General features: G+C 35.8%; 1 protein-coding gene across 1 annotated transcript; it reads right to left on the bottom strand.

Moving 5' to 3' along the window:
* Positions 1-4,495: 4,495 nt before the first annotated feature.
* Positions 4,496-8,895, bottom strand: LOC110750661 (F-box protein At2g32560). The gene is made up of 5 exons (XM_021951024.2): positions 7,181-8,895; positions 6,991-7,070; positions 6,666-6,844; positions 6,161-6,235; positions 4,496-5,004 (listed from the first exon to the last, which is right to left on the bottom strand). Exons 1-5 carry the CDS (start codon positions 7,859-7,861, stop codon positions 4,817-4,819), a joined length of 1,203 nt encoding a protein of 400 aa, XP_021806716.1. The 5' UTR covers positions 7,862-8,895; the 3' UTR covers positions 4,496-4,816.
* Positions 8,896-13,029: the final 4,134 nt, after the last annotated feature.

Raw genomic sequence — 13,029 nt, 5'->3', positions numbered from 1 at the left:
CTCTCTTTTGCTAGGGTGAGGCCACGAGCCTTAGCAAGAATATGTAGTTTTTGTCCAATTTGCTTATGATTATATACATGCAGGTTTTCGAATTATTCATCACTGGGTTAAACTATCTAAGTGTCTTGATGCTTGATCACCATTAGGATGTTTAGAAAAGTAATTTGATGCAGTTTTGGTCGGAGGTCGGTCCCTGAAATTGACGAAGGCTTCTTGTGATTAATATGTGCAAGTTCACTTAGGATGAATACCACGTCTTAAGGGTTGCATGGTTTTTCAAAAGGTTTCACAGAACTTAATGAGTCATGTATGTTTAGATTTGATCTGAATACCACAGACGGATTGCATGTGTGATATACGCTCTATGTTGGGGATCAAAGTAGGCATATATTAGGAATACCTAACCTTCGAAATATGCATGTATAGGTCATAAGTAATTGGGAGAACTATATAGAATTGTTAAGGTGACGGCGGATCCCTAGTGCTTTTTTAATTTGATTTCTAAAAACACAACTGTTTCTCTTGCTCTTAGCTTTAATTTTGCATATTGCCTTATTTTTATTAGTTAAATTCGTTTTAATTTAAGGTTTTCAAATCAAACATCTCAATTTTCTCTTTTACAATAATTAATTAGGATTTGGTTTGCGACAAGTTATTTAATAATCCCTGCGGAGAACGACCTTGCGAGAATCATTTATACTACAATAACCTTGTCATTCTTGCAAGTTTTATAGGAGTTTTAACCTTGTTTGCGCAGGTACAAAAAAGCCTATCAGTAACCAAGATAGATAGTATTAAAATTTCAACCCGTGTTGAGGAGGCATTTAATGATTCAAAGTGGGTTGAAGCCATGAATATTGAAATGGAGGTGCTGCAGAAAAATAATACATGAGATATTGTTGATCTACCAAAGGGAACAAAGCCTGTGGGATGCAGATGGGTGTTTACAGTGAAATATAATGCAAATGGTACTGTTGAGAGGTACAAGGCAAGATTGGTAGCTAAAGGGTTCACTCAGACATATGGGTTGATTATCATGATAGTTTTGCACATGTGGCTAAGATGAACACTGTCAGAGTTTTACTGTCTTTTAGCACTAAACCTAGATTGGACCCTAAGCCAATTTGATGTAAAAAATGCATTCTTACATGGTGAACTAGAAGAAGTATACATGAACCTTCCACTAGGGTATGGTGTCACTGGTGACACAGGGAACGTGTGCAAATTAAAAAAGGCATGGTATGACTTAGAGTAGTCTACTCGGGCATGGTTTGGTAGAGTTACTACAGCTACGAAGAAGTTTGGTTACCAACAGGCCAATACTGATCATACATTTTTCATTAAACATAAGGATGGTAAGGTGACTCTGTTGATTATTTATGTTGATGATATGATTGTGAGTGGTGATGATACTGTAGAAATCAAAGAGTTGCAGAAGCATTTAGCATTTGAATTTGAGATGAAGGATTTGGGCAACTTAAAATATTTTCTAGGTGTGGAAGTCACTTGATCTAAACATGGCTTATTTCTTTCACAAAGGAAGTATGTCATGGACCTGTTAGTAGATACTTTGATGCTTGATTGTTAATCAGTCGAGACACCTATTGTGGAGAATCATAAACTTGGGGTTTATGTGGATGAAGTCCTAACTAACAGAGAGGGATACCAGAGGTTGGTTGGGAGATTGATCTATTTGTCACTCACACGCCCTGACATTGCCTATGCGGTGAGTTTTGCTAGCCAATTTATGCATTCACCTAGTGAAGATCATATGACTCCTATGATGTGTATTCTGAGTTACTTAAAATTTGCTCCTAGTAGAGTTTTATTAATTTTTTTTTTAAAATGGTCATTTGGACTTGAAAGGTTACACTTATGCAAATTATGCATGGAATATTACAAATAGACGTTCTACATCAGGTTACTTCACCTTTGCTGGCGATAATCTGGTTACATAATGTAGCAAGAAACAAAATGTTGTATCTCGGTCGTTTGCAGAGTCTAAGTACAGAGGGATTGCCCAAGGCGTTTGTAAGATACTATGGTTGAGGTGGTTGCTTACTGAAATTGGGTTTAAGCCGAGCATTGCTACAAAGCTCCACTGTGATAGTTAGTTTAGATTTGAGATTGCGAAATAATCCCATGCAACATTATCGAACTAAGCATGTAGAAGTTGATCGGCATTTCATTAAAGAGAAGATGGAGCATAAGTTAATTGCTATACCTTTTGTGTCATCTTCAGGGCAACTTGCAGATATGTTGACCCATGCTGTGTCAAAACAACATTTCGAAGACTCACTTGACAAGTTGGGCATTACTAATATCTATGCACCAACTTAAGGAGAAGTGTTGGCGTGAGTCAACTATCCTATTAGGGATAGAATTATGTAATTATTGTATTTTATTGTAATTACGTAATTTGAGTAGAATTATGATATTTTGTGTATATTTCCTTTTTCTTTGTATCTCCTTATGTAAGTATATATATCCCTCTTAGAAAGAAGAATAAACACATCAGTTTAAACCTTAATTCTTTTGAGTGTTTGCATTTCTAAAAACTTCTTTTTTATTTTATTTATTTGGCTTTTTAAAAATTTAGAATGCTTTCATCTATATTATTCTCTACCTGTCTAATCTTAATTGTATTTTTCAGTTTGGAGCCTACTGACCGCTACTGACAGGAGAAAAAGCTCCGCGAGGAGAATGAATGAAGCAAAGAAGACCTTTAATTGGGTGATGACATGAAAATTTTAAAGCTTTTGTCAAACGCTACTTGGATCTTAAGATTCAATATTGCCACTCTAGGAAAACACAGCGTCTTGGTTTCTATGCAAGGAATTGCTTATGTCTCTCATGGATTTGGAGAGGGGTGCTAAAAATACAACATTGTTTAAACTTTCAAAGCGAATGAACTCCACCTTGTTTAGCATTGCATGCAGCACTCATTATCTTTCAACAATCTGATTATCCTATACCAATTAATTTATGGATTGTTTGATAACCATTTCAATTTTAGTTTTTAGTTTTAATTTTCATTTTCATTTTTTGTGAAAACTGAAAAACATGTTTGGTATCAGATTTCGTTTTCAAATTTTAAGAAAGTAAAATCTAGTTTTCAAAATCACCTTTATTTTTAAAACAACTTGGAAGTGTTTTTTGTTTTTTGTTTTTTGCACTATTGTTTGTTGGAGTGTTAGTTGACTTTCCTTGCACACCAAGGTTTCCCGTATTAACTCCTGTATAGATTGGAATTGATTTCCTTTTATTTCTGATTTCCTACTCTAAATAGATTTAGAAGTTATTAATTACTTTACTTAGCCTTCAAGGAATATTGTATTATAAATATGGCCTCCTATAAGGAGAAAAATACACAGAAAATTCCGACCACAATTACTCTTTCATAATTTTAGCATTATTTCATTCATTAGTTTCACATCACCACACATGAAATGCACTCCAGTTACTAAAAGTCAGTATTTGGGACCTCCCAACTTGGACTTGGGCGCTCGATTCGTGCTTTTGGCCACTATCCCAATCCAAGCCTCGTCAACTCCATATCCAAAAGTCACAAAAAAATAATCATAATTTCAAAAAATTCACCAAAAAATACTACAAACTTTTTGTAACATGAAGTTTTCAGTTTTTAGTTTTTGAAAATTAAAATGATGATCAAATAGGAGCTTAGTTTCTTTTCAAATCACAACAAACTAAAGTAGGAAAGTAAGGTTTGGAGTGGGGATCACATTCAATGCTGGTAAATTAATTTAGGAAATTACACTTGTGTTGTTGGATACTTATCAAGAATTTTTATTTTGCTAGTTGTAGTGTATATACTATCCTGGGCACATTGAACCGAAAAATCAGAAAATCGGTAAAATCAAATTGGTTAAGGCTAAATGGGAAAAGGAATACGTTCTTTTCTCTTCCTCAAGAAACATACATCCTCGCCACAAGAGAGGGAGAGTTGCTTGGTATTTTGCTAAATAAAATAAAATAAAATAATTAATAATTGAAAATAGAAAATGGTTGAAAAGGATATTGGGAATAAGGAGAGAATATGCGGGTGTCAGTCTGAGTTTATAATGCCTCCAGAGTATATCTAGGAAGAGGACACTCCAACTGGCAGCTATGGGTTTTTTTTCTCTCAAAACCACAGCGCAAACATGGGAACTGCGTACGTTTATTTATAATGCTAGAAATGGGTATATATATAAATAACTAAAAAAGGAGTATGGGCACTACATAATCAGGGAAAAAACAATTGTGTGGAACGGGAATAGCATTGTTTTGCTCTATATAATAAATGATGGTATGTCATGCGTGATAACTTTTCCACTTGATTTGGCATACCGTTCTACTTGGCTTAGCATACCATGATTGGTCAGAAATAACAAAAAAGTGTTATCCCGTTTAACACTGTTTTTCTGGAATCGGGGGGCCTATACGTGGGCTTATTATAGTAGAGATATTGCGAAGAAATGTAAGAAACTGCAACTGAATTAACATTTTCTATAACCTCCAAATGAAAATTATAAACTAAAATTTTACATATCGTGGGATAAGTTATTGTACAATAATTGGAGTCATGTACAAGGACCAGAATTCCATAAAATAGCCTAGAAACCTCCCACGAAAAAAAAAATAGTAAAATAAAATGGGTATAGCTAAACATCATGGCCTCCACATCCATGCGGTCCATTGAATCTGAAGCAAACTTCCAGCTTAAGGCATCCACTTGTTTCGGTTATGCAAGTGGATCAAGAATTGGATTGATTGTTGATGATGATATCACAACAAAAAAATTTGGCACGTACCATTATTCCAAGACTTCAGTTGGCCAAAGTCTCTTCCATGTGGAAATCTCTTCCTTGGTTCTAAGCTTCCTGATGCCCCCGTAAAACCCATCTGCCTCATTTCCCTCCTCTCGATGGTCTCTTCTGCTGATGTTTGTGCATCTCCACCGTGATCCATGCGTGTACTGGTTGAACTCCAGCACCACAGTGTCTGTTTAACAATCACAGATGATCACCTTGTTAATTTTTAATGCAATAGTTTCCAATTTAAGAGCTCAAGAAAAACTTTCCCTCTTGTATATTGCTCATTTCATCTGAAATCAAAGCAGTGATAAAAATCTATAAAAGAAATATTTCAGGATCTGTAATTGTTTCTGTGATTTTCCTATACAAGTTGTTTCTGTAAATCTATAATCAAACAATTTTCCAATTGCTGTGTTTAGAAAAACCAATTTAATGTATTTCCATTATCATGGGTTCTCCAAGCACTCCAAAATATTTGGTTTAGGAAACAAAATGAATTGAAACCCTGCCAAAACAAATAATTACAGTGCTATTTTCTGTCATTCATAAAGTAGTTAGAAATTCTTATTATAAAATATTATTAGAATTATATGACTATATATGATCACCAACATCGTCATTATCATATATAAATGTTAATGTCTGTTTGTGGTGAGAAGAGGACACAAATCTCTTGCAATATGCTTGGCTGGTGGGGTGTGATGGAGAGATTAAAAAATATTGGAAAAACAAAGAAGGATGAGCATGGCAGCCCCACAAAGCATTAAGATTCCCAACTTTGCAAAAAACAGAGACTCCAGGGAAGATTGAGTTCTTTCATTGTGGTTGGCTATAAATATTCTTCCCAGACAAATTTATCACAATGTTGGTGGAAATTATGACATAATGACAATGATATGTCTTGGGGACCAATCAAACAGCACAAAAACTGGTCCACCTTTTAAAATATTGGGTATCAGAAAAGGGAGGAGGCCAAGACTAGTAGTGTCTATTCTGTGAAAGCTAACTTTGCATTCTTATTATCCACAACTTAGAGATATCAATGGCTTCTTGCAAGAACCTCAATTCTTTATGAACTTAATTAATGAAGGTGGCTACTTTTATCGGTATTATCAGATATGAAAACAAGAGATTTTCTGCCCTAAAATGCTTTATCCAATTGCTGAGACAATGGTGAAAGAAAAAAAAAAATTTAAGTTGGAATCTTAGCAATATAATATTTTTCAGCCAAAATCAGTTGTCAGATTCTCCAACGGCAAAATCTCTTTTTGCAATCACATACTAATCAATCCTACAGAGCATAAATCCTACTTTAAGGGTTGAAAGGAATGAATTCAACTCACCACTAATATGACAAAGGCAGTAATTTTCATTTCCATCACATGATTCTAGGTGACCTACAACACCATACCACCAACCTGCAATACATACAGAAAATCATATCAAGCAATGGACAATGGGAAATTAATTAATTTCACCTTTTATTTAAGTTTCTGCATATTAAACGAATCTAATGCCTTTCAATTAGGTTGAACAAGCAAATCGAACCAAAAGTCGTATCTGTATATAGTATGAGTTATATACTGTTTAAGTTCTGATTGCCAAGTATTAGATGCCACCAAGCAAATCCAAGCAAAATTCAATATACCTTCTATATACAAATTAGGTTGAACTGCCTTCATTTTTTTTAAAGGGAAACGTTGGAAAATCATATTTGTAGACATTGCGGAAGCAGTCAATCTTCAAGTTTCTTCCAAAAGTAACCAACCAAAAGAAACTCTAGATGACTTAAATGAGCAGTAATGGGATTTAGAATAATTTGGAAGGGAAGTTGGACGAATAACAAACCATAAGGAAATTCTTTGTTTCTTCTCCATTGAATCTCAATATGATCACCAGGCTGTAACTCATTCAAACAGTCAGACATATGAAGATCATGAGGGGGAGTCTCGATTGGTGGTGCTCTAAGCCTTTCCCAAGGCACACCGTTTTCAATTGCAACTGCTCGCCTTCCATGTGGTGGGTACCTGAACAGAAAACCCACCTCAAGTTAGATCATCCACATCGACTTACCATAAGCAATAAGAAACAGTCATAAATGCAAAATCCCAATAACATACATAAGCAATAAGAAACAGTTATAAACATAGAAGGAGACCAATTGTCCAACTACCTGGCTTGGAAGGTGTCAGTGCAAGGATCATAGCTAATTTCAGCATCATAGCATGACAACATAAATCCAACATGTCCATTCTGCAATACAAGAAAAAAAAACATATAAAACATGTAGTTTTGGGAACAGAACAGAATCAACAGTTTTTAATAAATAAACAAATAATAAATATTGCAAACTCATAGATAACCTCGCGATTATAGACTTGAGCTGGGAACCAGAACCTGCCAGTCTCAAGAGCAAGGTACCAAGACATGATGGAATCAGCTGGCAAAGAACACCTCTGCTGGCTATGATCATCAACCCTGGATCTAATCCATGAGAAAGGCCAACCAAGAGATAGAATTCTCATGAGACCCTTTTGCTTGCCCTGCTTGACATCAACCAAATCGGTTTTGGAAGCAATATGCCACTGCCACTCCCTGTAGGCAGCAGGGCCAATAACTCTGCCCCATTTCTGTTTCATGTGCTTCTCCCAAAGGTGATCACTCCTGCATCTCTCCCTCAAAGAAGTACAAACACCTGTCATTCGAAAAAGCGCGTCGGGAGGAAGCCTCTCAAGTATGCATTCCAAGACCAGTTCTGGCAAGTCCAACACAGACATCTCTGGTGTGTCTTCTTCTTCAACATTCTCAACTTTAGCAGAAAGAGACAGAGGCTTCCTCTTGAGGGACATTTTGGAAGGAAATGGAGAAAGAAAGAAAATTGAAAAGCTCTTCTTTGTCAACTTGGATATGGTAAAGAATGATAATTCTTTCCAAAACCAGGGGGACAACAAGCGCATCTCACAAGCCCATGGTGGGAGAGGTTTGAGAGGAAGAGTCTTGAAAAAGAGAAAGGAGAGGCCAGTAATGAACAAGTAAAGTAGCATTACAAAAGGGTAATTCTCCTCTTAAGGGTCAAATTCTAGTTTGGCATAAATGATGAGGGACCAATTGTGGAAAAGCAAATGGTAAAATGCTAAATGGAGCAAAACTTGAACTGTCTTCACTTTCACTTCTTCCTCCTCTTCTTCACCCTCTCTCTTACAAATTGTAAAAGCAAAAGTGGGATCTTTAATAACCCCTTTCAACTGATGGGTTTTTATTGGTTCCGACGAAGCCCACCAAAACCCAACGGTGGGCCTCCTCTTCCAAAGTAATCAAACTATAATTGGCGATGACTGTGGACACCCTCTTACCCAAAGAAAAAAACCAACTTTGGTGGGAGCTCACCTTTAAGCCAATCTATAACCAAAAGGAAGCCAAATACTTTGCTCCCTGCCTCTCTCTCCTTCAATCAAAAATGAAAATGCTTAACTTTCCTTCCTTTATACTATAAGGACCCCAGCCGTACAGACAGCTTCAACAGCTGTCAATCAAGGAGAGGATGAAAGAGAGATAAAAAGACTAAACCCAAGAAGCTAATGGGGGTGGGGCACTCAGATCTGATACGGGCCTTCTGACACCTGGAGCTCCCAAGAAAAATAAAGGATTAAGATAAGTCTAGATGCAGAGACCCATATCTCCAAAATCTATGATTCTCTCTTTCGGAGCAAAGAAAATCTGGAAAAAATAATAATGAGCTGCAAAGCAGATCTGGGTAGTTGAGATTGAAACAAAATTAGGTGAAACGCAACACCCAAATGATCAATTTAAACAAATGAAATGAGTCCAAATTAAAGGTAAAGACAGAAGGAGATCAGGAGGCGGTGAAGTGAAAGATAACAGAGATTTTGATGAAGAAGGTGATGAACTTGAGAATTGTGAATTATTCACATTAGTTCAACAGATTCTTCATCAAAGAATCCTCCCCCACCCACGGTCCTCTCAACCACCCTCTCTCTCTCTTTCTTTTTTCCCTTTCCCTCTGTTTGTGTCTCTCTCTCAAGTAAATCAACGAACAGGTAGTGGACAAGAGAAAAAAGAAGAAAAACAATACAGACAGTCTTATATAATTGACTGAATTGGAGGCCATGCTTAAATAGTTTTTGGAGGCTTTTAGATTGTGTGGATATTAAACAAAGTATTGCCCTTCAAAAATGCAAGTAAAACACTGCCTCTCTCTTTCTCTCTCTAAAGATGTTCTCTTTCTTTCCCTTCCTCTCTCTACCAAGTTGGACTTTGAGGAAAATACGTATAACCAGAAAAGGCAACCGTTAGGGTGACGTTTATTGGTGGTTTAGAGATCCTCTTCTCATGCAGCCTCCACCACTTGCAGCCATAACGGTAACCAATGGTTCAGCAACATGTACGATCCGCTTCATCCATTTATGGACTACTTGCGGAGCTAAATAACAAAATGATATTTTATTTTATTTTCGGTTTCTGAGTAGATGCCATTGGGGAAAGGGGTTTACAAATATTCATTGTGTGCATGGGGATTTTGAACCTCTAATCACATGAATGAAAGTGGAAGAGTTCAACCAACTGAGCTATACCCTACTAGCAACAAAATGACAATTCAATACTATTGCCAAAAAAGAAAATAAGATAAAAAAAAAAACTAAAATCATAGAAATGTTTTCATTCTTTGTATCTGGGATTGTGAACACTGGCGGACACACAAAAATGCAAGGAAGTGCAGCTACACCTCTCCTTATCGAAGAAAGAGTTTCGGGTGCCTAAAAGTTGGCCCCCCGCTTAGTTTGGCTATACACTCCTGGCCAAAGCGACGTCATTTTGGACCAAGAGGAAAAAAACAATGATCCGTAATGTAGACAGAGGAAAACTCCTTCAGCAATAAGGAGAGTTTGCTTTTTAAAAAAAGTAAAAAAAGAAAGTCTCACTTTTTTGTGAGATTCTTTACGACCCCACCAATCCAAATCCTTATAAATAAATAAGATAATTAAACGTCTCCACCACCAATTTGTTTATTTCCTTGTTTTTTGGGAGAACTCCAAGTCTTTTGATAAGGAATAAAATATTATATTGACCAAGTTTCCAGAGTAAGTTTGAACGTAATTCATAATTAATCTTTGGTATTGTTTAAATTATAAGGCTATTTGGTTGTCAGTTTTTTTCAAAGCTTTTAGCCTTTCAAAATTGCACCTCCGCAGAAAAATTCATATGTCTGCCAGTGATTGTGAATATACGAAACATGAGTGGATATAGTTGGGTAGCTCACAACAGCTACAATGGCTAGATTTCTTTTCTCTTTGTCTTTTTCTTTCACACAAATCTTCACAAAATTTGTCTATAAATATCCAACAAAGTTCATAAAACAATACGAATATACAGTACAATAACAAAAACAAAAACAAAAACAAACAAAAAAACCTTTCTTCCGAGGGCCAAACGGCGTCAGAAATGTTCATTAATGTTTTTCTGAGAGTAGATGTCCATCGGAAGGCATTAGAAAAGTGATCATCGAAAAAGGTCCATTTCCAACGAGCCATAAAAAAAAAAAAAAGGGTTTTTTTGACGGGCAATAGGCGTCGTAAATACTTTAACTTTGTCGAAAATAAATTTTCAAAACAAGGACATTTTTGCATTTGCGATATGCTAATGTTGTCGAAAATAATTGGGAAGCTTGTCGTAAATGTTTTCTTAAATGATGAATTTTTGTTTTTTCAGACAATGTTTTTTCCACAAAGAAATGTTATTGGAAACATTTTTTTCGACTAACCCGTGTATTTCCGACAATGTCAATTCATCTGAAAAATGACATTCTCGATAATACAATCCATCATAAAAAAAAACATATTTTTGATGAAAATACATCTTCAGAAAACGTTATTTACAACAACACAAAGCTATTGGAAATAGGCAAAGGTGTCATCGGAACTACGCAATTATGAATATATAAAAAAAGTAGCGTAGTGAACACTCGAAATTCTCATAAATGGAGCATAATTTGTCAAAAATATAGAAATAATATTTCTGATCGAACATCTGAAAATATTTTCTAAGTAGTAAATAAAACATTTCTTTGGAGAACAATACAAAATAAAACATTTCTTTGGAGAATAGTACAAAATAAAAATAAAAACTCAACTTTGTTCATAGACAAATCAAAACATTCTATCACATACACTCTTGTTTCTTTGATCCAATGATTCCTATGAATTCAAATATGTGTAATCATGATTTTAGATCTCCATAATCGAAGGCTATGTCGTAAGGAATCAGTAATAACTTTCTGTGTATTATTATTATTTTTATTTAATTTCTTACGAATTGTTTAAGATAAAACAACATAAATAAAATAAAAAGGACATGTGTCGCCATCTTATACTACCACACGTCAGAAGTGTTAACATAGAGCTTTTCAGAAGTTGCCACGTGTCAATCTATTATATTTCATATCATTTCCCAACTATTTAAGTTCTAAAATCCATAATAAATTAATAAAAAAATCAGAAAAATTCATATTATGACCCCGGCAAATAGACATCCTTTTGCAAGAATAAATGATTGCCCTTGGAAGTACATAATCACTTCCGACAACAACTAATTACCCTCGCAAATAGAAAAATTAATTCCGACGACCACATATTGCCCTCAGAGGCTATAATTTTCGACAACGTGAAGATACCTTCAGGAAAAAAAAACCACATGTAAGCGTTCTGCTTAATGTTTGTTTTTAGTATAAGGACAAGAATCAAACTCATGACCTACAGTTAACCACTACCACTTAAGCTGCTTGAACTACAAGTAAGCGTTCTGCTTTTCATCTCTTCATCATCTCTTTAGTTTAGTTGATATATGTGTCATTATGTATAGTTTGAACTTGAAGTAGTACATATAAAGAGATAAACTTGATAAGTAAATAGAGTTGCTCCAAGGGCTAAAATGAATCGTCGCGTTTCAAGACTACCAAGGACAATATGTTCATATTGCTAAAATATGAATATGGGTTTTGAATATGTTAGGTTCTTATTTTTATTCTTCTCCATAAGGAGGTATATATAAGAGTTTACATGAGTGCTTTACAAGGAATTAGATATAGAAAAGGATTAGGAAAGTATCTCCTAATTATACAATGATTTGACAACTATATAAAATAGGAAAGTAAATCCCTTAATTAACCAAGGAAATAAATCTATAAAATAGGAAAGTAAATCCCCTAATTAATCAAGGAAATAAATCTCCTTGATTAATTAGGAGACTCACTTCAACACTCCTCCTCAAGTTGGTGCATATACGTCAAATGCCCAACTTGGTAAGTGAGTCATGAAATTCGTAGCACCCAAGTCGATAATCCACGCGAATTTTTGAGAGGACATATGAAAAGTAGAACATCAGGATTGACCGCATGCCTTTGTGAGTCTTAAGATTCGATCAACTGCATTCCTATGAGACACATTGTGCCCATGTGCCATTCTTCTGGATAGCTCGCATTTCTTCATTCATGTCTTCTTCCCATTTTTGGTCTTCTAGTGCTTCAGTTACACTGTTGGGAACAGGTATGTCGGCTAACTGCTTCACAAAGTGTACCCGTGACTCTGATAATCTGTTGAGGGATACATAATTGTTGATGGGATATTTCCCCTTTGCATTAAGATCTGCTTCGTAGTGAACTGGAGGTTTACCACGATTCTTCCTTTTTTTGGAATCTGATGTGCAGGCTCTGTGCCTTCTGAATGACGTCCTCAGCAGGTGATTGGTGTGGTACTAGAGCTGAAGCGGACAAAATCTCATAAGACGGTTCAATTTCCTCCTTCTGATTTTGACAGCATGGAGAAAATTGATCGTTTTCCTCTGGTGACCGGTCGCAGGATTTTGGGGACCGGTCGGTTTGAAACAGCTTCTCTGACTACCAGTCGCTTTCCACTAGCGACTGGAAGTTTTGAAGCAGATTCTCCGTGTTCGAAGAACTAAGGGGGGGGCGGTCGCTTTCCACTGGCGACCGACCATTTGATTTGATTTTTTTTTTATTTTTTTTTTATTTTTTTTTTTGAATATGAGAAAGTGGATTCGGTGGTTTTGGAAACGATATCCATGGCAGCGGAAGGATTTAAGAATAAGATAAAAAAGATGTGTTTTAGGGTTTCGGGATTCAGGATTCAGGATTCAGGATTCAGGATTCAGGATTCAGAGTGTGTTTAGGGTTTCGGGG

The sequence above is a fragment of the Prunus avium genome, chromosome 4 (assembly GCF_965620075.1).
Source record: "Prunus avium chromosome 4, drPruAviu1.hap1.1, whole genome shotgun sequence".
Classification (NCBI taxonomy): Eukaryota; Viridiplantae; Streptophyta; class Magnoliopsida; order Rosales; family Rosaceae; genus Prunus; species Prunus avium.
Note: the sequence above shows the minus strand (reverse complement) of the source record. Positions and strands in the feature narration are given on the sequence as shown.